This window comes from Typopeltis vanoorti, chromosome 12, assembly GCF_054136105.1.
Source record: "Typopeltis vanoorti isolate ZY-2024b chromosome 12, IOZ_Tvanoo_1.0, whole genome shotgun sequence".
In the NCBI taxonomy this organism is placed as follows: Eukaryota; Metazoa; Arthropoda; class Arachnida; order Uropygi; family Thelyphonidae; genus Typopeltis; species Typopeltis vanoorti.
This window is the reverse complement of record NC_143560.1, coordinates 119,367,575-119,395,139: the sequence shown is the minus strand read 5'-3', so window position 1 is coordinate 119,395,139 and position 27,565 is coordinate 119,367,575. Positions and strand designations below refer to the sequence as shown.

Genomic DNA, 27,565 nt, shown 5'->3' with positions numbered 1-27,565 from the left:
ATGTCCACCAGGGAGTTCTGATTTTTCTATTCTTGAAGACAACCTCACCACATGCCTCTCTGGCAGAATCAATCAATGTTTTCTTCAGAGTTTGCCACTGAATCTCCAAGGTTTGATTCCTGTTCTCAAACTCTTTCATTTTTTCTTCAATAATCTTTGTGTATTTTAGTCTACAGGTCACATCTGAGAGCTGCTCAACTTTTATTTGCTTTAAAACTTTCTTACATGTTCTTCTTTTCAATATGAAATTCAATTTTATCCTGCTCAAGACTAAATAGTGATCACTTCCAATTTCAAATCCTGTGTACACTCTGGTGTCCTGCACCAGGGAGAGAACATCACTATCAACAATAACATAGTCAATGAGACTTTTCTTATTCCTTGCCTCTTCTCTCCATGTGAATTTGTGCACATTTTTATGTTGGAACATGGTGTTAGTAATAACCAGTCCATGTCCTGAGCAGAAATCCAACAGATATTTGCCATTATTATTAGCTTTGCTCTTTTCTCCATGCAATGTTTATAAAGTTCTACGATGTCCGGAGGAAAAAGGTCTTCAAGGAGCTTCACTGTTTCATTTCTGGGAACATTTGTAAACAGGTTGATTACATTCAAACTTGCTAAGATGTCTGAAGGTCCTATGCATATATCTTTTACCTTCTCAATAAAATGTGCACTGTTCTTAATAAAAGATGTTGTTTTTCCTATGTGTGGTAAAATCGTGTTGGTGAGATGTTTTGCCAAATTCGAGGTCGGAGAGTCTCTTCTATCCACTATCGGTCTTAAAGGAATACCTATCTTGTGTATTTTTGGTACACCATATATTCTTGGAACTAATGGGTGTTTTGATTGTTGAGTTCTTTTTAGTTCTTTAGTCCAATTGGGTATCTTTTTAACTAGATCATTGGTTTTATTGTGAGCTCGCCAGGTGAGATCTTTGTCTAAAGGTTGAATAAACATTGAAAAAAACTGTTACATAAGAAAATTTAAAGAAGCTGCAAACATGCTTAGAATTCCAATGCAATGTAACAAAAACCAAGGCCTAATTCTACACCAAGTTTGGTCAGCATTGATAAAAAATATACCTGAGTCAGACCTCGGACAATGTGAACGTGACAGCATCCAGCATTGTTCAAACTTGGCACTGCATTCAATCTGCATTCGAATATTTAATTTCATGAACAGTTAGACGACCACAACTGCATAGAATCAACTATTTTGAGTAATTTCTCATTTCTTGTGTTTAAACTTTTAGTTACCTTTGACACCTGAAGATGTAAGTGAAACGGCTTACGAAACTTGTCGTTTTTTTTTTTAATTTTTTATTGTTATTTACCTTAATAAACATATGGTCCAATTACCGGAATCTTTCTTATGAACTGATCTAAACCACAGAAACCTACACCTACAACTAAAAATTAACTTTGTTTGAGGAGCAAGATTTATTATCATGTTCTTCACTCCACATCAGGCATGGATAGTAGAACTACAACAGGCATTTTGGGCATGTCCATACTTCTGACATTTAAAGCATCTCAACAGATTAAGGGTGTAGAGCCCAACACGACAGTTGAGATACCCTGCTTTTACAGATGTCGGAGCCTTAAGTATATCAAAAGTATGGATCATGTTTCTGGTCAGAACTAGGTGATCATCTCTAGTCATCAGGGTGAGCCTCATACCTATCACTCCCTGATCTTTAAACTCTGAACAATATTTTAGTTGGCCTGGTTGGCAAAATGGTTAGTGTATTCACTCTCCAGCCAAGAGGCTGCAGATTTGAATCCCACCAAGGGCATGGATGTTTGTGATTGTCCTACAAACCATTTACCACATGTACTGCTGTGACCTGTGTCCTGGTGCAGTATGACCATTGATGTCTTTGCACAATAAAAAAAAAAAAAAAAAAAAAAAAAACATATCTTCATCCAAAATATCAAGGAGATCCCATTTCGATATCACTCCTCTAGAAGAGTTTAGGGTTTTATAAAGTGCCACTGTAAATGGTATTACATCCAGTGATGTAGCCAAATAAAGAGTTGACTCCTATTCTATGTCACCTCTTTATTCTCTCTTACTCCACTGGAATCTACCCAACACCCTAGAAATTAGCCCATGTCCAACCTATTCCCAATGATAAATGCATACCACCAAACTATTGCAAGAGATATAGCAACACCCAACTCCTATGCTATCTTGAAATTACTCAACTAAAAAACAACCACCAGTGTGGATTCTGTCAATGCTGTTCAATAAGGGATCTGCACACCTATACCACTTACCTTTGGATAAGTACCATAAAAAAGTTGGATGAATCCCAAGCGGTTGCACTAGATATGAAGTCTTTTGATTGGGCCTATTAAGTAAACTCCCATTATTAAGTCTGTCTCATGACTTCTGCAACTGACTTGCCAATTTTCTCACTGGATGCATATTGTGTGTGATGGTGGACTGTTCTGCTAGGGGGTTCCAAAAGGTTCTGTCCGCTCATCAACCATCTTTCTTCTATACATCAATGACCTGTTCCAGTTGTTCAATCTAATACAGTTTTGCTGATGACATTACACTACATTCCTCCTCTTCACTCAGCAAAACCCTGCACTAAACAAACTACCACAACTCACAGAGCAACAACCTCTGCTCCAAACCCTTCTTCAAAGGAGCTCAGATAACCGAGTCAATTTCAACAGCTGAAAAACACAGTTCTGTCTTATTTCCCATAAAATAAAACCATATTCTCACAGCCTTAGCTTTGACACACCTAAATCTATAAGCAAGATGAATCTCTCTCTTTGCTTGGAATTATCTTGACATCAAGACTCTCTTGGCAAAAACAACATTACGACCACTGCCTCCTCAACATCCAAAAAATTAGGTTCAAGGCATTAATTTTACCTCCAAAAACATAAAACATCTATTAATCTGTACAAATCCATTCATCCACCAAATACTGTTTGCACATCTGGGAGAAGGTGCCTGGCTCTTTAAAAATACTCAGAGCAATACAGAAGAGAGCAATTAGACTGATTAATGACATCTCTTACCAACTCATACAAACCACTCTTGCACAGGCAGTCAGTATCTACTGTATTTGCTTTCTATAAATATTTCCATGGTAAATATTCATCAGAACTATCAAATACCACCCCCTGCTCTCTACCAAATCCACATAAACATGTGCAACTACCACCCAACTCCATACTGATAGAACAAGTTTCTTTTCTTTCTCCTTCTTTCTTACTGCTGCTGCTGTACTCTGGAGCAGCCTCCTCTCCCATATGTTTCCCCAAAGGAATACAATGAACAGGCCTTCAAATCTAATGTGAACAAGTTTCTCCTTTCCCAAATATCTTCTATGCATGGTACAAACATACTATAGGTCGACCAACCAACCTCTCATGTATGGACCCGACACAGAAAAAAATGTCTCCAAGCTAATTAAATGATATTTAACTAGCTTGGAATAATATTATTTATAAATGTACAACCGAAGATAACATTTCTTTAGAAGAGCTTTTCCACCTAGAAACTACAAATTTCTTTAAGCAATGGCCCTCCCTCTTCAAATGGAAAGACAAAATATCCAAATATGGTCCTACGTTTTCTGTTATCACCACTAGTTAAACTTATACATGAAAAAAAAAAAAAAGCTTTATCACAAGCCAATTTGAAACCAAGGCTGGATGATCTAAACAATTTTGAATGTTTTCTAAAGAGTCTCCATATAAAAATAAAGTTCACCATTGAGACAACTCTCCTTTCTGCATGTTTTAATCAGTAGGAATTAAACAGTGATGCATCAATGGATGTCTAGAGCATTCCCAACCGGTGGTACACGCACCCCTGGAGTTACGTGCTGCCCATTCAGGGGTACACGAAAAATAATCAATAATGGTGGAAAAATAAGTAAAGTAAACAAAATGCAAAACGTTAGTTATGGAACAATAAATGTCAGTATTTAAAAGCAGCTATTTTAAAAACAAGGGGTACAATTTATAGAAATGGGTTTAAAAGGGGCACACAAGTGGAAAAAGGGTTGAGAACCACTGGTCTACAGAAAGGAACTCATCATACTTGTAGAAATCATCATGCCAGCTTACTCCATAATTCATGGCACAAGTTTTGAATCATTACATCAATGTAAAATAGGACTATGCATGTCCTAAAAGACTGTTCTAATAAAATGAAGGGAAAAAATTATTTTCTTTAACCAATTCAGTAAAAACAGGCTACTCAAAAAAGAATTGTCATAAAGTGCTAAAGCTTGAAAGCACGGCCATCACAGATGTCTGATATAAAGTCTCCCTCTCTCTTCCATGCAATCTCTCTTTTAGAATCTCAGAACCTCTTACATATCAATGTAGACACTTTTAAACCTTTTATGATCTCCAAAAAACAACATTCCTTTCCAAAAATATTCTGTTATGTACAATATTTCCGGTGAAAAAGTTTTGAAATGCAAGGATCAACAAGGCCTTATCCCTTTCGAATCATTACAAACATCATAACATGGATTTAGTTCATGACAGATGCTATATCTTCATAACTTCTTAAAGAACAAGACAATTGTCCATTCTATGAGCAAGCAGAACATAAGATGATGACTTGTTCCTACTTGGCATGAATGCATTAACAAAAGTAACATGATTTGAAATAACTCATTTTTACAAAATTGAAGAGATATTTCAATGGTTTTTGTAAACATGTTTAATCAGTAACTTATATATATAAATATTTTACTTTTCAATTTCTGATAATTTAAACTTACTTCTGTCACTACTCAAAAATGAATCAGTATCCTTTACAGAATCTACTAAGTTCCACAAAGAATCATACAGCTTTACAGCTGACTCCTCTAAAAATGAACAAAGTTCAGAATGAAATGATTATTCTAAATTTAAAAAAAAAAACATGAAAATATTTGCATGTAAATCAATTTAAATTTATTACCTGACCTGCTTTATTTGAAAATAGCATAATTTTAATACTCTCGGGACTGTATGTCAATAATACTATTCTGTCAAGTCCTAAAGAAAATGAAATGTAAGGTGTGTGTGTGTGTGTGTGTGTGTGTGTGTGTGTGTGTGTAGGGGGAGGCACTTCACTTTTCTTTCATATTTGATTACTACAGCCCTCTCTTTCCTGCTGCAACAGAGGGAGAGAGGAATAGTTAAGTATACCGAAACAAACTATCTTCTGCATGTACCAGCCACTGAATTAAAACCTTTGCAGAAATCAGAGGTTTCTGTATAGGCATGCAACTTCTAATACCGATCCTCTTCAATTCCCAGTGCATAGTTCGGTGAGATATGGGTCGGGAACAGCCTTCAGTAAATGCTTCGGTCAATTGCTGCACACATTTGTCTGTACAACACAACCCTTCTCAGAAAATACGATCTTGTACCTGACAGATTGTCCTAGGACCATAGTTATGCCTCGTAGACAAGCAATATGGATTTTTTTACATCGACTAAACACCTGTAATATCTCACCTTTTGAGAAACCAATCAACTCTGCTGTTGTCATTATCATGGCTTCAGCATGACAGCCATACACAATAAGCTATTTATCAAATTCCAAAGATCTTTTGTTTTTGTTATTCCCATTCTGATCAACACTATTGACGTTTACTGATCAGCAGCATTCTTAAATAGCTGCCTAGAACATGTGGTGATGCATGTGACTATGCTGATATGGAGCAAATTAATATAATGGTTGCAAAGACAAAATAAAGAGCAGGTTTTCCTTAGAAGTGACTACTCTGAAGTGAGATTAATGCAGAGCTATCAGCTTTTTAAACAAACCATGATAAATCCTCAATCATCATCAAATTCCTGCCAAGTACCCTCACAGGATATGATAGTACTACATGAAAAATTTACATCATTACTAACTTACTTTCTACAATTTTCCTACAAATCAGTCTGTTACTCGTCAAGACTCCAACATTATCAGATTTTATATTTCTATCGTGTAAGGTAATTTTTACTATATCAATCCACCTATATCTTGGTCTTCTTATGGGTCATTTTCCTGCCAACCTGGCAGAGAACACTTGTTTTTGCTGATCTTTCCTTGCCCATTCTGTTTAAGTGACCATACCACCCGAAATTAGCTGCTAACGCATTCCTGGATGCTGACAATGTCAAGTTCTTTCCTAATATCCTCGGTTTTAATATGATATTGCCACTGATGCCATTCTGACCCAGCTCTCAGATCCATAAGTTAAAACTGGTTTGAACACTGTCTTGTATACAGCTAATTTAGTTTTGACTAATTTCTTTCTTATTCCATATGAATTTATTCAATTGACTTCCCACCATACCAGCTTTGTTGATTCTGTTGTCTATTTCCATATTTAATTTACCATCTTCACTAAAAATCGTGCCTAAGTAGTTGAAATGCTTTACTTGTTCCACAGGTTCTCCATTCACAACGCAGTTGACATTTTCAATGTCTTTGTCTTGTTATTACTGACCTTCATTCCATATCTATTACAACAGCTACTCAATTTTGTCAGGGAATCTTGCAGACTGTAGTGGATTTATTTAGAAGTATAACATCACCTGCATAAAGCAAAGAGCTGACATTAACATCTCTAATTTTGATATCGGGTTTAATACCACTTTCCTTCATAATGTGATCCACATAGATAATGAATAACAGAGAGGACAATGTACATCCTTGTCTGACACCAGATTTAACATTAAACCATCTTCCTGTACTTGCTTCAATTCTAACTGCTGACTTACAACTCAAATAAAGACTAAGTATTGCTTGATATAATGCCCCATTGACACCATATAACTGTAGCATACTGAATAGCTTCTCTCTTGGCACCTTGTCATATGCCTTTTCCAGATCGACAAAACTTAAATATAGATCTTTGTTATATTCCCATGATTTCTCAACTATTTGTCGTAAAGTGAAGATCTGATCCTAACAGCCTCTATTTGGCCCGAATCCAGCTTGTTCTTCACGAACCTTTTCTTCCACAATTCTTCTCAACCGTTTCTCAAGTATATTTGCATAAATTTTACCAGGAACACTCACTAGAGACATACCTCTGTAATTCTTACATTCAGTTTTATTTCCATTTTTATATACGGGTATTATGAGAGCTCTACTCCAATCATTGGGAATTCTTCCCCCTGTCCAGGAGTTCTGAACTATGCAATGCAACCACTGTAAGACTTTTATACCTCCATACTTCAGCATTTCTGGTCGAATATCATCTACTCCAGCTGACTTTCTACATTTCAAGCCTTTGATGGCTTTTTCTACTTCAATTATGGATATGTATTCCTGACTGTATGCCATGAGTGTTCTTTTACCACTGTGCTATCACTGCTTGTTTCATTTAGCAATTTTTCAAAGTAATTACTCCATACTTCAAGGATATCTTTTTCTCCAGTTTTCATGTCACCTTTATTATCTCTAATTTCATTTACAACACTCTTTCCTCCATTTCTGAGCTTCTTCAACAACCTCCAGAATATCTTGCCACCTTCTTGATATTTATTTTCTATGTTCTTACCAAAGTCTTCCCATGACTTCTGTTTAGCTAGTTTTACACAGTGTTTGGCTTTCTTACACGTCTCTGTATTCTCTAAGAGCACAAGCTGACTTATTTGCCAGGAACTTTTGATATGCTTTCTTCTTTTCTTTCACTGCCTCCTTAACTTCCTGTGTCCACCATGGAGTTCTGATTTTTCTATCCTTGCAGACAGCCTCACCACATGCCTCTCTGGCAGAATCAATCAATGTTTTCTTCAGAGTTTGCCACTGAATCTCCAAGGTTTGATTCCTGTTCTCAAACTCTTTCATTTTTTCTTCAATAATCTTTGTGTATTTTAGTCTATAGTTCACATCTGAGAGCTGCTCAACTTTTATTCGCTTTAAAACTTTCTTACGTGTTCTTCTTTTCAAAATGAAATTCAATTTTATCCTGCTCAAGATTAAATAGTGATCACTTCCAATTTCAAATCCTCTGTACACTCTGGTGTCCTGCACCAGGGAGAAAACATTACTATCAACAATAACATAGTCAATGAGACTTTTCTTATTCCTTGCCTCTTCTCTCCATGTGAATTTGTGCACATTTTCATGTTGGAACATGGTGTTAGTAATAACTAGTCCATGTCTTGACCAGAAATCCAAAAGGTATTTGCCATTATTATTAGCTTTGCTCTTTTCTCCAAATTTTCCCAAAATATTTTTGTATGTCTGAAAATCATTTCCTACTCTGCTATTTAGATCCCCAACAAGGACCAACTTTTCCTTTTTCATTGTATCAGTCGCTTTCTCTAAAGCCTCAAAAAATTCCTCCACTTCTAGTAGAACCTTCTGTGGGACCATAGGCACAAATAAGTCTCATTGTCTAGTTCCCCATTCTCATATTTGCCCACATCACTCTACTTGAGACTGCCTGCCATTCAAGAAGATTAGTCTCGTATTTAGTGTCGAATACTATGGCTACTCCTTTTCCTTGATTGTCATTGTTTGACAATGACAATCAAGGAAAAGAATCAAGGTTAGAACGAATTACAGCACATGTGGTTTGGCATAGATTCCACAAGGTATTACATTGCATCTACAACATAACAGGTATTCACGAGACAATTCTTTTAAGTGCGAAGTTCAAAAATTGTTCAAAATGTTACAATTCATCATCATCATCAGCCATTTTCTGTTTATTGCTGGATGAAGATCTTCACCATCTCTTAATCTCATTCTCCCACCATCTCTTTGGTCTTCCTGTAACTCTCTTTCCATCTCTTGGATACCATTCTGATATCAACTTTTTTGAGTGTTGAAGTGTCACTTCTTGCAGTATGACCTGCGCATTGCCATTTAGATCTTTTAATGGCTATAACATTTGTCACCCTAGCATGAGTTCTGATCTAAGTAGTGTGTGCTTTCTATCTAGAATGGTAATATGAAGTAATGATTTTTTCCATTTTGCTCTGGGTAATCCTCAACTTGTTGGTCAATTTTTTAGTAAAAGTCCATGTTTCACTTCCAGATGTCATGACTGGAAGTATACAAATGTCGAATATTTTTCTTTTAAGGCAGAAAATTGGATGCTTTCTTTAAATACATCACAGTGTTTACCAAAGGCTATCCAACCAAATTGAATTCTACATAAAATTTCTTCTTTACAGTCACCTGCTACTGTGATCTTTTGTCCTAGGTAAACATAGGAGGTTACAATATCAATTTCCTGGTGTTTCATTTGTACTCACTTTTCTGGTAATGTATTTATTATACATTGGTTTTTCTTGTTTATATTTAATCCTTTCTTTTTACTTTCTGCATTCAATTCAGTGATCACTTGTTGAAGCTCTTCTGCAGAGTTTCCTAAATGAACAATATCATCAGCAAATCATAAATAATTTAGTTCTTTCTCATTTACCATAATTCCTCTATTTTTCCAGTCCAAGTTTGTAAAAATTTCTTCTAGGGCTGCTGTTAATAATTTAGGTGAAATAGCATGCCCCTGTCTAACTCCCTTTTTTTAAAAAAAAATTTCATATCTCTTCCTGATTTTAAAGATACAGTTTAATTTTTATATATATGATTAAATATATCAATGTAAGTTTTTTCAATTTCTTGATTTTTAAGGACTTCTAAAATAGTTAATGTTGAGATTGAATCAAATGCCTTTCAAAATCAATGCTAGACCTAAGGATTTTTTTGTATTCATTTGCCTTCTCAACTACTTGTCTTATTACATATATATGTAATCAATAGTGCTGTAATTTTTCTGAATCCTGCTTGTTTTGGAGGTTGACAAAAATGGACTGTATTGTATTCTGCTGCGAATGTTGTGAAACTTTTGTATATTGTCATGTTATTACATGAATGTTACAATTACATGGTGTAAATTGGACATTATACAGAGCAATATACATTGCCTATATTTAATCTGGAAATCAGCAGCTAGAATTTAAAGAGATATCACCACTCCTACTAATCATCAGCTATATGAATCACATGTAAGAAGGCAGTATTAAACAAGATACTGAAATCTGAAATATTTGATCTTTACTGTACGCAGATAATAGCATACTTCCAAATAAACCCAGAACAAGTCTTCTGGACTAATTAAACCAAATTATTGCTATTACAAAGTCTGGTACGAAAATCAGCAATACAAAAAAAAAGACAAAAACAAATGAAAATGGGTAAGAATATGAAAAGCATGAACTGCATTCTCAATGAAGAGGTAGAAAACAAAATGTTTCAGCTATTTGGGTACAATGTTTAGTGAAGGTGCTAAATATAATTTGGAAACAGGTAACAGAATAAACAAAGCTAGTAGGCAGGAAGTCAGGTGAATAAATTTCTATATACGATAGAAATGAGTCAAAACACTAAATCTCTTCCTGCATACACATGTTTAAAGCAATTTTTAACTTATTCACTTGAGAGTGAATAAGTTAACTAACTAACAGCTAAACAGCTAACTAACCAAAGACTAGACATCGCATACATGTGTCACAACGGCAGAATGATATTAATAATTATCATTACATTTTCATTCAGTAATGCATGTGTTACTAATATAAGATGGTAAGGTCATATACAGGGAGTCTCACTTAAGGGTCAAAGCTAGATAACTGGGAAAAAACTATGTGGTCCTTTAAGGAACAGGGGTGTAGTCGGGCCAGGGTGCGCATTGGTACTTTTGATACTTTTTTAAAACTATCAAAATTTTTAAATTCATTATAATAAATTATAAGAATTATAATAATGAGACTTATAATGCATTTCCAGCTTTTGGTCAAAAAAATTGGAGCTTGCCGCTCTTGTCATTTTCGTTTCAGAAAACAAGGCAATGACTTGCATCTATGTTCGGTTTCGCAGTTTCAAAACCAAAGAAAACTGCCAATATTGCACCCCCACCCAATGCTACATTGCAGTTGGTAGTTTGTCATCCCTACACCCCTAACAAGTTCAATGGACCTGACAAGTTAAAACGTGTAGTGTGCTCTGTGTCCTCGCTATAGTTTGCTATAGGGTGTTGGAGAAGGTATTTTAAGAAGAAAAGTGTAATAGTGCATCATAGTGTATCAACAATATGAAGAGAACCAATGAAAATAAATTAACTAATTACTTCTCAAAACGAAGAATGAAAATTCCAGTACGAGTTCGGAATACGATGTAAATTTTCTGCTGAAAATTAAGAGCAATGAGTCCGAGCCTGTTCCTTCTTCGATGCTTTCAGAAAAACCGGAAATGCAAGATAATTTGTGCAATGTTACGAGTATATCTTCAGCTATCACAGGACATAAAGAACATGCAGGTAATGCAATTGACACTAATTCTATAAATGTAGAATGCCGGGTAGTATGGGAGCAACAGTGGCTTAAACGCAAGGACAAACATAAGTGGCTCATAGCAAAGAATGGATATTTAGGTTGTAGTGATTGTTCATCAGTAGGGTACTTAGGACTTCACAAAACTCGGGGGTTATTTCTCAGTAACGAATGGGTGAATTGCACAATTACATTTAATGGTACAGAAAAACTCAGCAATTGAAATCCCTAAGAACTAAAATTTCTGCCCGTCAGGTATCTATAGCACACAAAAAATGTGAGTCAATTTTAGCCGAGTCTAAAAAATCTCAGAAAGTTAACATTACAACAAAAAGAGCATCATATCCGTGCAACAGAAAAATTTTTTAACACTGCTTATCATTTGGTTAAGAATGATCGACCATTCGGTGACCATGAAGATTTAATTGAAATGGAAAAGAAAAACGGACTTGATGTTGGGATAACTCTTCATTCACGTTACAGTGCAGCCGAAATAATCAAACATATTGCATCAGAATTTAAAAAGAGACTGATATCAGAACTTACAGGTGCTGATCATAAAATTTCCATTTCAACAGATGAGTCAACAATATTAGGCAAGCAGTCTGCTTTAATAGTCTATATTAAAACTTTCATACATGGCAAAGATGAAATTACATTTCTTGACTTAATTACTCTTGCAAATTAAAATGCTGAAACAATCACTAATGGAGTCCAGTGCAGTAACGAGGGCGTGATGCAACTAGGTTTAGGGCGCAAAGCATAAAAAATTGTAAAAAATAAAAATAAATAAATAGATATAAAAGTCCACTATTTTATATTGTATTTTTAAATTTCGGCAATATGCCGCTTTAGACACACAAATTCTACAACACACTGCAACTCATTTTGATGGAGTTAATAGTAAGTATTTAACATATTGCATTTAGTAAAATTTAACTTGTTACATTTAAATTTTTCAAAATTTTTGGGTTAGGGGGTGCAAGTTAGACACTTGCCACAGGCACTTCATACTCTCGTTACTGTACTGATGGAGTCTATCGAGTTCCTGAAGGACTCAGCAATAATGCATGATGTTTTGGAAGAACTGAAAAACTTGTCTCTGCAGCTTGAAGAGAGACCTTGCACAGTAAGTCGTGCAGACAAATTGATCAAAAGAACAATTCGGTATATAGGATCACTGAAGGAAAAGCCAGAACAAAAGGAAACGGAAGCCGAGAAAGCATCAGAGAGCATGAATTATCTTGGGATCTCTTTGACAAATAATAAAAGAATAATAAGTATTGATAGACTTCAATTCCTTAGAAGCATTATTAATAATCTTGAAAGATATTGCTTTACCACTATTGCATCACATCAAAAAAGTAAATATGGCAATCATGAAACTGAAAGTTATAACCGAATGTTGACCGACTTTGAAATTTTAAATCCTGACACATGGCTTGATGATGAAAAAGAAAATTTACGATGTGGCGAAGAAAATATTAGAAGAATGTGCACAAGATTCCGCCTTGAAAATGTGTGATCCATTTTAAATGGATTTCGAGAGTATTTCGACGAAGGAGGGAAGAAGATACCAGTTGCTTTGACCCCTTTGTCAAATGCAGTTATGCAGCACGGCTGAGTGTGACCAAGGATTTAGTGCTATGAATGTTATAATTACAAAGTTACGCACAAAACTCTTAATGAAAAATGTTTCTGCTGCGATATTTATCAAGCTTAATGGACCATCACTTTCCGCATAGAATGCACTTCCTTACATCAAGTTTTGGCTAGTGCATCACCGCTCAGCTGAAGATCAACAATCGCGACATGTAGCAGAGAAGAAAGATGAGAGCAGGGAAATTTGGAAATTATTTTGACAAGGTAGGCCTGAATGTTAATAGTGTATTATTTATAATTTTAATTTTAATTTAAGTAACACCTAAATGACCATCAATGCAGGCTGCTAGATGATTAAAATTATTCCAATGAAAACAATGAAAGAATTACATAATGGCATGGTGTAATTTTGCATAATAATAATAATAATAATTTTTTTTTATGTACGGTACTGTCTGGGTTCTGGGATTAACCATGTGTTTAGGGTAATCCTTTGCCCACTGTTATTTTTTGTTATTCTCTGTTAGTCTGCCAGATTATCCCACCCACTTGGGCAGGGCCTTAACCACACAATCTCTCTCATCTCGTAGGCCGTACCACAAGCCTTCTTCTCCTCTCAGAGCCACGTCCATCACTCTGCCATGTGACCGTCACAATAATAATAATAATAATGCTGCACTTCATAACTGGATTTTTGTTTCCAAGGTAGAGCCCCTGGCACTATTTCTTTTAGGACTACACCCCTGTTAAGGAATGTAAAGAACTAACTAGAACTTCTGACCTAATGGCCTTAGATGAGCAGAAAGGCTTATGTGTTAGCAGTTCATGTTTTTATTTATTTCTTTATTTATTTTTATAATGGTTTAATTCACAGTACAAGGCACTAATAAGAAAATAAATAAAACACTATTTAGCTGCTGATATTTTGCTGGTTTTTATACCCAGCATTTTCAGAGCACAATTTGTCACACTATGCAAACAGCAACAATTAGTTAATAGCAGGTACTGATTTTTTTTTTATATACTCCTGGATGTGATAAAGGAATCTGTTATTAGGTGAACAGATGAAGGTTGCCAGTTTGATATATAGTTTAATGTGGTGTGGAGCTGATATTTTTGAAGCACTCTGCATATCTTTTCTGATGTGCTCTGAACATGTGGTATAATTTGGGCATAATAGTTTTGTTATGTTCTTGTGTAATTAGGGAAGGGATGAGATTTGAGGAGAGTATTTAGCATTTATTTTCCCCCTGAGGATTTATAACCATTGGCTAAAAAAAGTATATGATTACTGTTGTGCTGGATGATAGCAAGCGACTGTTTGTACAAATATCTTCCAAATATCTGCCAAATTGCAAACACATCATCTATATAGTGCATACAAACTAGTGATTCGAGAGTGGCCATGTTGAGTGCTTGGTTCTCTAAATGTTCTATGTAGAAATTAGCCAAATGGGGGGGGGAGTTAAACCAATGGCTGTTCTCATCCAGTTATTTGCATATTTTTCCATTCCATGCGAAATAACCAGCATGTGCTGTAAATTGAATAATTCGAATATATCTTGGAGGAAAATCGGACTTTATCAAATCAAGGGTCTTAGTTAATGGTACATTAGTAAATAGTGACTTACTATCAAAGCTAATCATTATGTCTGAATTTTTCAGAACATGGTTATTTAATATACTTTTTAAGTCAACAGAGTTTTTTTTTTTTACAAAGTAGGAAGAAATACCTGTAAAGGGAATGATTTAGCCAAGTATTTAGAAATTTGTATATAGGAATGTTCATATTATCAACAACCGTACATAGCGGTGTTAATTAAGTATTAAAAGGGGTATATTGTGAATTTTTGGTGCTCCATATATTCTGTGTGGTTTACATGACAAGGCTTGAGTAGTGCAAGGGTAGTGCAAGCTGGGGCAACTCGTGGCTTGCACTACCCTTTGGGATCAGTGCTGCAGTATCCAGGTATTTGCTTACGCTTGGAATCGCCGAACTTTATATAGTTTCTACTATATTCGGCATGAAACTCTTTGAGTTTCTTATTCGGCTAAGAAACTATATGGGATGTAATATCCCTTAACTTAAACAAGTTATATGTTGCCGAATTGAAGCCTTTGGCTCTTCACATATCTAATAATTTATTAGAGCACCTCACGGCAATACTCGTAGAAGTGGTACAAGTTTTGTTCGCTACAAACTTGATATTAACTACGTCTGGCTACTCACTGATGAGACCTCAATAAAGGTCGAAACCGGTCTGGGTAGTGACCTTCTCTCATAATGTGAACAAAAATACAGTTCCTAGGAGCTAAGTTCACATTATGGGCAAATATCAAGAATAGTGATCGGAGCTTGCTCCACTTCTACCACGAGTTGCCCCAGCTTGCACTACCCTTTGGGATCAGTGCTGCAGTATCCAGTTATTTGCTTACGCTTGGAATAGCCGAAGTTTATATAGTTTCTACTATATTCGGCATGAAACTCTTTGAGTTTCTTATTCGGCTAAGAAACTATATGGGATGTAATATCCCTTAACTTAAACAAGTATATTAAGAAAGTTTTAAAAAGAATCAAAGTTTAGCAGCTTTCAGAGGTGAACTATATACACAAATATTATTCAAGAAAAAAATGAAAGAGTTTGAAAACAAGAACCAAACCTTGGATATTCAGGGGCAAACCTTGAGGAACAGATTATTATTATTACTATTACTATTATTACGGGCAACTCCAGGGAGTCATTAGACTCATCGAGGGAGGCCCCAAATCATATTCATCACAACTATTTGACATTCATACAGTATCTGTCATACCTCGCCTTAAACTCATTCACTGTCACAGCATCCACCACAGACTCAGGGAGCGCATTCCACTCATTCACTACTCTAAAAGTAAAGAACCCAGCTCTAACACCTTTACTAACCACACTTTTGCCCAGTTTCCATGGATGTCCCCTAGTCCTCCCACAACCAGCCCTGTTCTCAAAAATATCTTCTGAATTAATTTTATAGAAACCCTTCAGTAATTTGAATGTCTCAATCATATCTCCCCTCCTCCGCCTATCAACCAATTTTTGCAACCCACAAATCCTCAACCTGTTCTCATACGGTTCATTCCACAGACCTGCTATCATCTTGGTCACTCGCCTCTGGATCCTCTCCACCTCCTCCCCATCAAGAAGAAACCTAGGTGACCAAATCTGAGCACAGTAGTCTAGATGGGGTCTTATCAAGGCTCGATAGAGAGGAACAATAACCTGCTTGTCTCTGCTTGTCAACGTATTCTTCAGCAACCAAGTGATTTGATGAGCTGTTTTGGTCACTTTTGCAATGTGTCCCCTAAATTTCAATTCCTTATCTACCAACACTCCTAAATCTCGTGCCTCATCAATTTCCTGGAGCAGGGTTCCACCAATGCAGTAAACTGCCGCCAATCTTTTCACCCCAAAATGCATAACCTTACATTTTGCCACATTAAACTGACATCCATTCTCCTTAGCCCAGACCTCCAATCTATCCAAATCATCCTGCAAAATTTTGATGTCATCTGCATTCACTATTGCCCTACCCAACTTCGCATCATCCGCAAACAAATGAACTGTTCCTCTGAGATCATTTCCTATATCATTTATGAACAAATTAAACAGCAGTGGTCCAAGAACAGATCCTTGTGGCACACCACTAGTCACAGGCCGTCTTGTGGACTCTACTCCCGAGTAAACCACTCTCTGATATCTCTCCGTCAACCACCCTCCTATCCATCTCACCAACCCTATGTCCATTCCCATATGCTGCAATTTACTGATTAGAATTCCATGTGGAATCCTGTCAAAGGCCTTGGCAAGGTCCAGTAGAATCACCGTAAACCCATTACCCTTATCCAGTTCAGCCGTCACTGTGTTATAATACGTGAGCAAGTTACTGAGGCATGACCTACCCTTCACAAAACCATGCTGTCCCCAATACAGTATCCTATTTTCTTCTATCCAATCTTGTATTTTCCTCTTGACTATTTTCTCTAAGACCTTGACAATGATTCCTGATATGCTAATCGGTCGGTAATTTACAACAGCAGTCATGGAACCACCTTTATGCAGTGGAACTATTTTCTCCTCTTTCCACCCGCTTGGGACTAACCCAGACCCGAGACTCAAATTAAACAAAATGGTCAAGGGTACTGACAATTCTTTAGCTGCTTCTCGTACAACACGAGCTGGTATACCATCCAATCCCACAGATGTATTGACATTGAGGTTATGCAATAGACTACTCACCTCCACTTCATTAACCACAATTCCCGTATAATCTACTGGTTTATTCGTTTCTGCAATGTCACCACCTGGATGATATACTTTTGAAAAGTGCTCACTCAGTAACTCAACTATCTCAACTGATTCAGTTACCTCCCTACCATCGGCATTCTTTAAAATCAATCACTGAATCAATCACTAAAATCAATCAATGACTGATTAAGTCAGAAATACATATAGTGAAGTTATCTGCAAGGATAGAAAAATCATGAGGGATTCAGGAGGTAAATAGGCAGTCGAAAGTTAATGGCAAGCAAATCAGCTTTTTCTCTGAGAGAAGATAGAGAAATATGTAAGAAAGTTAAGCAATGCCTAAAACTAGCTAAAAAGAAGTCATGGAAAGACTTGAATAGGAACACAAAAAAAAAAAAAATATATATATATATACAGGGTGTTCGGGATAAATTTGACATATTTATAATTAATTATATTTTTCCGTAAGTTACATGTATTAACACACACTTCTCTTCATTTAAAAGTTTGGACCCTTCTTCATTCATATACAAGATGTCAGAAAGGATGGATAGCTGGAACCCACCTGAATCATGGAAGAGAATAACTTGTATCATGATGATTCGTGCCCGCCATCAAAATAAGGATATTACGACTGCTGCCCAATGCTCCCTGAATACAGTAAAAACAATCAGGCATGAACTAGAGACTTGCAATGGTGACTACGAGGATGTAGCAAGAAGAAAGATCCCTAGCAGACGATCTGATTGCGTTCGTACAGCAGAATTCCTCGCAAATCTGCAGGAACAGGTGTTGAAGAACCCTGGCATTGGAATTCGGGCTTTGTTCGTGGAGTTGCTAACTGTAGTCAAGCCCTGGATAACAAGGGTAGCCAATGGTAGGCCGTATGTATGGCAGCAGGATTCGGCCCCTTGCCACACCTCTGGGAAAAGTCAAAAATGGTTGTCTGAAAATTCCTACGACTTCACCAGTCCAAATGTTTGGCCTCCAAACTCCCCAGACCTTAACCCCATGGATTATTTTGTATGGGGCGCAGTTGAAAAAGACACCAATCGCACTTCCAGTAATACAAAAGCCCAGTTAATGGATAAAATTAAAACAGTTTTTGCGGCCCTTCCCAGGGAGACTGTAGCATCAGCTTGTTCGAGGTTCCGAAGCAGAATTGAAGCTGTGATCGATGCTAATGGTGGTTATTTTGAGTAAATCTTGTTGATAGTATTGTAATTAACTCTGCCTGTAATGTTTTTTTGTCAATTCATTAAATTTAATAGATACAAAGAAGATTTTCTTTTTCCTTACGAAACTGTCAAATTTATCCCCAACACCCTGTATATATATATATATATATATATATATATCAGAAAGGTGGCAAAAAAAATATACTGTGGACTATTGAAACACAAATGGAGAAAAGAGTATTGAAAAATAATCAGCGATGATAAAAATGACATAATAATTGAAGATATTCTAGATGTCTGGAGTAATTACTTTGAGAGATTTTTGTGGTTTATCTTAAAAAAAAAAAAAAGGAGAGAATAAAACTGAACATGAGAATTACAGAGAAATTTCCCCAGCGAGTGTTCTAAGTAAGATTTATGCAAGATACTTGAGAAATGGCTATGAAAAATTGTGGAAGGGAAGCTTGGAAAAGATTAAACTGGGCTCAAAATAGACAGAGTTGTCATGATCAAATTTTCACTTTACGACAAATAGTTCAGAAATCACGGGAATATGACAAGGATCTGCATTTAAGTTTTTTAGATCCGGAGATGGCATATGACAAGGTGCCAGGATAAAGATTATCCAAACCACTATAGTTATATGATGTAAATGGGACATTACATTGCAGTACATAGCCTATTTTTGAGTTGTAAGTCAGCAGTTAAAACTGAAGAAGATGCAGGAAGAGAGTTTTGTGTTAAATCACATGTGAGACAAGAGTGCACATTATCTCCACTGTTATTCATCTTCTAAATGGATTACATTATGAAGGAAATTGGTATTTAACTTGATATCAAAATTGGAGATGTTAATCTCAGTTCTTTGCTTTATGCAGATGATGTTATTATGTCTAAATGAATCCACTACAATGCAAACGTAAGTTTCTGTGGTTTAGTAGTTCTGTGAAAGGTTTTTGGTATTGAGACCACATTATTATTATTAAGAGAGACCTCCAGGGAGTCAGGGACTCATTGAGGAAGGCCACATACTACATGCACCAACTATCATACTTATTTTTGAATTCATTTGAATTCATTCACACTGCTTGTGCTCACAACATCCAATAGCAATCCATTAAAATCATGCATCACCCTATAAGAGAAAAATCTAGCCCTCACCCCCTTCTTAGCAGCATTCATTCTCAGCTTCCAAGGATGCCCTCTTGCCCTTTCCCACCCACCCTCTATAAATTGAAAAATTCCATCAATAGAAATCCTGTATGACTCTTTCCAAAGTTTGTAAGTCTCAATCATATCACCCCTCTTTCTCCTGTTTGCTAGTGTCTGCAGTCTACAAATTCTCAATTTGTCTTCATAATCAGTATTCCATAATCCCGATATCATTTTTAACACTCTCCTTTGTACTCTCTCCAATATATCAGAATCACAATGGAAATCAGAAATCAAACCTGCACACAGTAGTCCAAGTGAGGTCTTATCAAGGCCTTGTAAAGAGGCAAAATGACATCCTTATCTTTACATGTGAACATTTATTTCAGCATTGCAATTATCTTTTGAGTTGTATTTGCAATCTTTGCTACATGGCTCCTGAACTTCAACTTCCTATCTACTAACACTCCAAAATCCTCGGCCTCATCAGTTTCTTCAAAAGCATAATCCCACCAATATAATACAACATTGGATATCTAATCACACCGAAGTCCATGATTTTACATTTATTGCCATTGAACTGACATCCATTTTCCCATGCCCACAATTCCAGCTTATTCAAATCATTCTGCAGGACTGCATATTCAGCAGCATTCCTGATTACCCTATTTATCTTTGCATCATCAGCAATTAATTGTATATCGCTTGTCAAATCCTTCACAATATCATTAATGTATAGATTGAATAAGAGTGGACCAAGGACTATTATTGTGCTACGCACCACTGGTTACCTTAAATCTTGCAGACTCATATCCCCCATATAGCACTTTTTGATATCTATCAGCCAGCCATCCTCTTATCCACTCTAATATTCTAAAATCAAAACCAATATTCTCAAATTTACGCGACAGTCTATGATGCTGAATTCTGTCAAAAGCCTTAGCAAAATCGAAAAGTATCATGGTGTATCCATTCCCTTTATCTAGTTCAATGGTAAATCTCGTGCCTCATCAATTTCCTGGAGCACGGTTCCACCAATGCAGTAAACTGCCTCCCATCTTTTCACCCCAAAATGCATAACCTTACATTTTGCCACATTAAATTGACATCCATTCTCCCTAGCCCAGACCTCCAATCTATCCAAATCATCCTGCAAAATTTTGACGTCATCTGCATTCACTATTGCCCTACCCAACTTTGCATCATCCGCAAAATGTCGAATAGTTGTGATGAAAATGATTTGGGGCCTCCCTCGATGAGTCTAATGACTCCCTGGAGTTGCCCGTAATAATAATAATAATAATAATAATAATAATAGTAACATTATTATAGAATGTGAGCAAGTTGCTAAAATATGACCTTCCCATAGTAAATTCATGTTGCTCATTTTTTTATTTATTTATTAATTATTATTATTATTATTATTTTAGGCAACTCCAAAGAGTCGACAGACTCATCGAGGGAGGCCCTAACATCATGTCAAGAACAACTATTCGACATTCACACAGTATCTATCATACCTCGCCTTGAACTCATTCACAGTCATAGCACCCACAACAGACTCTGGAAGCTTATTCCACTCATTCACCACTCTCCAAGTAAAAAACCTAGCTCTAACACCCTTGCTAACCACATTCTTGCCCAGCTTCCAGGTATGGCCCCTAATCCTCCGACCATCAGTCCTATTCTCAAAAATATCTTCTGAATTAATCTTATAGAAACCCTTCAGTAATTTGAATGTCTCAATCGTATCACCCCTTTTCTGCCTATCAACCAATTTTTGCAACCCACGAATCTTCAACCTGTTCTCATAAGGTTCATTCCATAGATCTGCTATCATTTTGGTCACTCGTCTCTGGATCCTCTCCACCTCCTCCCCATCAAGAAGAAACCCTGGCGCCCATATCTGGGCACAGTAGTTTAGATGGGGTCTTATCAAGACTCGATACAAAGGAACAATAACTTGTTTGTCTCTGCTTGTTAAAGTATTTTTAAGCAACAAAGTGATTTGATGATCTGATTTAGCCACTTTTGCGATGTGTGCCCTAAACTTCAACTCCCTATCCACCAACACTCCCAAATCCGTAAATCATCAATCTCCTGGAGTACGGTTCCACCAATGTGATATACTGCTGCTAATCTTTTCACCTCAAAATGCATAACCTTATCTTTGCCACATTAAATCAACATCTATTTTCCTTAGCCCAGTCCTCCAAACTATCCAAATCAACTTGCAAAATTTTGACATCCTGTGCACTCACTATTGCTCTACCCAACTTTGCATCATCAGCAAACAAGTGAACACTTCCTCTCAGATCCTTTCCTATATCGTTAATGAACAAATTGAAAAGTAGTGGTCCAAGAACAGAACCCTGCGGCACACCACTAGTCACAGGCTGTCATTTGGACTCTACTCCTGAATAAATAACTCTGTGATATCTTTCCATCAACCACCCTCCTATCCATCTCACCAACCCTATATCCATCCCCATATGCTGCAGTTTACTGATTAGAATTCCATGTGGTATTCTGTCAAAGACCTTAGCGAGGTCCAGTAGAATCACAGTAAACCCATTACTCTTATCCAGTTCAGCCGTCACTGTGTTATAAAACGTGAGCAGGTGACTGAGGCATGATCTATCATTCACAAAACCATGTTGTCCCCCATACAGTATCCCATTTTCATCTATCCAATCCTGTATTTTTCTCTGGACTAATTTCTCCAAGACCTTGAAAACGATTCCTGATATGCTAATCAGTCGGTAATTTACAACAGCAGTCTTGGAACCTCCTTTATGCAGTGGAACTATTTTCCCCTCTTTCCACCCCCTCGGGACTAACCCAGACCCGAGTTTAACTCGGGTCTGGGTTAGTCCCGACTCAAATTAAATGACTCAAATTAAACAAAATGGTCAAGGGCACTGACAATTCTTTATCTGCTTCACTTACGACACGAGCTGGTATACCATCCAATCCCACAGATGTATTGACATTGAGGTTTTGTAATAGACTACTCACCTCCACTTCATTCCACAATTCCCGTATAATCTATTAGTTCATTCATTCCTGCAATGTCACCACCTGGATGATATATTCTTGCAAAGTGATCGCTCAGTAATTCAACTATATCAACTGATTCGGTTACCTCCCTACCATCGGCATTCTTTAAAATCATTCTGCCATATACATTTTTTCTTTCACTTGCAACATATCGATAAAACTGTTTGGGATTCTCTTTAGCCTGCATTTCTAATGTTCTTTCATAATCCGTTTTTGCTTTTCTTACCACACTCGTTACCCTTCTGGCCTGCGCTTTATATTGTTCATGTGCCTGCGGTCACCTTTCTCCTTAATTTCCCTCCATAGTTGTTTCTTTTTTTGCAGCTCAAGCTTAATGGTGTTATTCATCCATTTAACCCCTACTTGATTTATTATTCGGACTCTAGGTATACAGTCAGCCATTGCCTCATGCAAACACTTTCTAATCGCCTCCCGTGCACTATCAACATCTAGCCCTTGCAGTTTTACATGCCATAGCACTGAACCAATCAAACTCCTAAGCTTGTTATACTTACCACCCCGATAATACCACATGTACCCTGTCTTAATTGTAAATTCTACACATTTAGTCACCTCCTAAGTCAAGACCCTATGATCACTTTCACCAATTGGTGGCAACATGGTCATATTCGTTACAGCCAAATTCTCAGATGCAATTACTAGGTCAAGCACTCTCTGACCCCTAGTATTTTCCATTACATGCTGTTGCAGATAGTTATCCCTTAATAATCGCATAAAATCCAATTCCTTCCTCCCATGTGTCCTCTCCTCCTTCCAATCAATGTTACCAATTGAAATCACCCATAATATTTACCCTCCTTCCACTCATTTCTTCTATTTGCTTATGCATACTATCTCCACCATGTATTCCATCACCTGGTCTATAGCAGCACCCAACTGTATATTTTGTTCTGCTAGTTTCAATCTCATACCAAATAGCCTCAAATGTGCTCTTTTCTCTATCCTGCAGTTCCACTTCTATTCTCCTTGGCTGTAGCTCATCAGCTACAGCACTCCATAACACTCCTCCCTCCATTTTATTCTCCCTGTCACTCCTGAACACACCATGCCACTCACATTCAATCCCACTAGCTATATCATCTTCTGTCAGCCATGTTTCACTAATGCCAATAAACTGTGGCCTGGAAGTGCCAACCAAGGCCAAAAATTCTTCCTTCTTGTTCCTAATACTTCTGGTATTAGTAGAATTGCAGAAGCCCATTTATCCCATCCATATTTTGATGCCTTATACTAACTATCCCATTCTGATTTGTAGTCATTCATACTTGCTTGGGAATATTACACACATTCATACACTCAACTGTCTCCCTAAAGTCTGCATATCTACTTCCCCTCCCCCCTTAATAACTCTAGGTTTCCCTGATTCTGCACATCCACTTCCACTACATTCGACAACACCTTTTCAAGTCTCCGTACACCACATCCATTCAAATGTATACCATCCATCTTATATAAATCCTTTTGCCCATCGAACTTACTCCACACATCCACAAATTCCACACCACTCATCCTGCATAATTCATGCATAAAGTCATTTGCAATTATGGCCCTCCTTCTATACTCTTCATCGTCATACCATGGCAACAGCCTCACCATCCTAACTCTCTAACTCTTCTCTTTTGTTACCTCAAGCAATTCCTTCACATCCTCACTCATAGACATTTTGTCTTCTTTCAAATCATTTGTACCTGCTACCAATATCAATTCTTTCACCCTCTGCTTTTGCATTCTAAATGATTCGCTTACATCCTTAACGTTCACACCAGGTTGGTATGATTTTGTTAAACTCTCAACTAACACACATCTTACTAAGGAATCTGCATACAACACTCGCTTTTTCATTTTGTTTACACTCACTATCATAATTTTTTCTATCATACTTTTGCCGTTTATCAGTTGCTAAGCTCGGTAAACATTTTTGCCAATGCTCCAGCTGCCGATTTGCCCTGTGTATCACTCCGCATAATCGAGCGATCTCACTCATTGCATCAGTCTCATCATTTTTATTCTCTGATAATTCATTCATTCGTCCTGTATGTTTACCTTCATTCTCACTTTCAACGCCACTCTCACAGCTATCTGGTACTACCTCGCAAATATCACTATTTTCTAGATTCTCACTTTCAACAACGATATCACTCTCATGACCTGAAACACTCTTTAAATCCTCACATTCTTTACACTTTCTGCACACATTCACTCCACTATCGTTGTTTAACCAGACTCCAACCGCTCTCCTCAATGCGTACATTTCGCAAATGGTACACTGAATCAAATCCTTTAAATTAAAATTTTTTGACAAAGATGGCGACCTGAACACCATCTTTGTTGTATTCTTCTTTATGGGGGCTATGTGTACGATAATCGTATCTATCAAACTAACTTACGAAAAGTAAACAATTTTATGTAAATACTATGCAAATTCACCAATTATTACTCAAAATGATACGTATCTGTTCAGGAGCTCTCCACAAACACTACACACTATGTAGCCCTCTAGTGGCTTTATTTGTATGATGATATAACGGTCTGAGGTCCCTTTTACAGGGAAGTATGGCACAATCTCAATCCCCCCCTAATTTTATCCAGGCTCAGGACCAGCATAGCTGATGAATCAGGCCTATGGCTGGGTCTTAAGTATTCCTCGCTATAATCCGTGTGTGTTCATGGGGCAGGTTTGCCTGCTTGCAGGAGGAAAAAAAAAAAAAGCCCAGATAAACTGGGGAGAAAAACCCTGCTGTCTACGCCCAAGACCAGCTAACTCAGCTAAGTCTGAGAAAGATCCTTAAGCTCCTCATGTCGGTGACAAGAATCGAACCCAGGACACTCCTTTCCCAGGCATATGGTTGCAAAACGCATAGCCAATCGGCTAATTGTGCGGACTATGTTGCTCATTGTAAAGTAGAGATTCACTGTCAACCCATTTCTGAATGTGAGCCCTAACCAATTTTTCAAAAATCTTCACCACCACTCCCGAGATGCTAATTGGTCGATAGTTGGATACATCAGTCTTTGCACCACCCTTATGCAATGGAATTACCATACATTCTTTCCATTCCTGAGGAATCTTCCCTGTTCTGAGACTCATATAAAACAGCCTAGTCAAAGGAATAGCCAGTTTGGCTGAACACTCTTTTAGCACAGACTGATAAGAAAATAATTATTTATTAACTTATTGCTGATATGTTGCTAGTATTCTATATAGCATCTTCAGAGACAAAAACAGTTTGTCACAGTACGTGAGACAACTACAATCAGGTATAACAATGGGATTAGTTTGAAGAATTGTAATGTACAACACAAGATTCTGTTCACCCAAGGACAGAATCTCTCCTTTATCACATCCAGGGGTCTATGAAGTGCCCTGTTTGTGTGATTATGCTTACAATGGACAGAGAGGAAGAACTGTAGACATCTGCCTCAGTGAACATAAAGAATACATCCGGCACTATCGCTATGGCAAGTCATATCTAGCAGACCATGCTTTAGATGCCCCTACACAAAGGATTGATTGAAAAAAAACAAAAGTCTGCAGAAAAACTTTTATATAAGTCAGAGAGGTTGTTCCTGGAATCAACAGAAGCCTTGAAACATACTCCAAACCTCAACAAGTATGGCTGTATAAATTTGCCAAAGATAATAGTATCAATAATTTCCCTACTCAGTACTAAGTCTGTTATAACATGTGCAGCTGCTGCATATATAAGATAAGTAGGAATCTCCAAAGCTGATGTTTTGAGTGTCTATCTCTTCCTACTTTAGTTTGTGAGCTTCTGTGTAGGCTTTTACCAACAGGATTCATGACTTCTCTTTGAGGGAAAAAGGAATGGAGGTTGCACTGCATGATCTTTCTGTCTCTTATTCCTTTCATAATCAGCAAAAAAAAAAAAAATCCACCTAACAGGTGATTGGCCCTGACAAGCTTCACCAATCACGTTAGTCTACTGGAAGTAGGCCCAATATTTTGAGGGGAGGGACCAACTAGGAAGGGTAGTTTGGGTATACCCATCTCTCCTGTTTTTAATATAGCAAATCATATTTTTGCTTCAGCTGTATCAATGCCTCTCTAAAGAGTTTTGCTTGTTTAGACATGAAGAACAACATCCATTACTCTGGCATTCAGAGGAGAAGAAATCACTCATTCAAGGTCAGAAGTAGATGGTATATTAGATGCAATTTTTTAATTGGTTAAAACTGGAAGTTGGTTCCATACCACAGCAAAGCCTGTGCAAGTATAAATTTCCTAAGCTCCAAGTGATTAATGGTCTCATTAAATCTAGCAAATGGAGGAATAACTTTTGTAATATGGCACTTTTTAAGAAAGCAATCCAAGAACGAAGTTTACCTTATAAAACTGATACCTGCCTTACTTTAGTTAAGTTTTTCCTGTGAAGGATAACGATTCTTAATTTAATGGAACCTGTGCATAGTAATTGAGAGAAACACAATAAAAATGCAGTAAATAACTTTAATAATAATAGTAATTATTATTAGCATCTGATCTCCATGGAGTCAGAGACTCATCATGGAAGGTACACACTATCACACACAAAGCTCAGTTAGCCATGCCTCAATGTATCTAGATTTACAACACATTCAGGCAATGCGTTCCATGCAAAGAACCTGCTCTTCACTCCTTTGATCACACCCTCCTTATACAGTATCCATTCTATGAAAAATTTCTCCCATGTTAACCTGATAGCAACCCCTGACTAACTTATATGTCTCAATCACATCCCCACCTCCTCCAATTCACGAGGCTTTGCAATTTACATTTTTTTCAATCTGTCTTCATACTCCACATTCAAAAGACCATTTATCACCTTTGTCAATCTTATTTGGACTCTAACATATCCTCATCACCATGAAAACCCAGTGACCAAATTAGTGCACAATAATCCCTATGAGGCTTGATCAAGACCTTATACGGTGGAATCGTAACCTCTTT

General features: G+C 37.0%; 1 protein-coding gene across 1 annotated transcript in view; it reads right to left on the bottom strand.

Annotated features, from left to right (window-relative positions):
- Positions 1 to 27,565, bottom strand: part of LOC150101176 (uncharacterized) — a 202,517-nt gene that overhangs the window by 28,461 nt on the left and 146,491 nt on the right. The window contains exon 8 of the mRNA XM_090402185.1: positions 4,769 to 4,855. Coding sequence (XP_090258311.1) covers positions 4,769 to 4,855 — 87 coding nt within the window. The remainder of the gene's footprint in view (positions 1 to 4,768; positions 4,856 to 27,565) is intronic.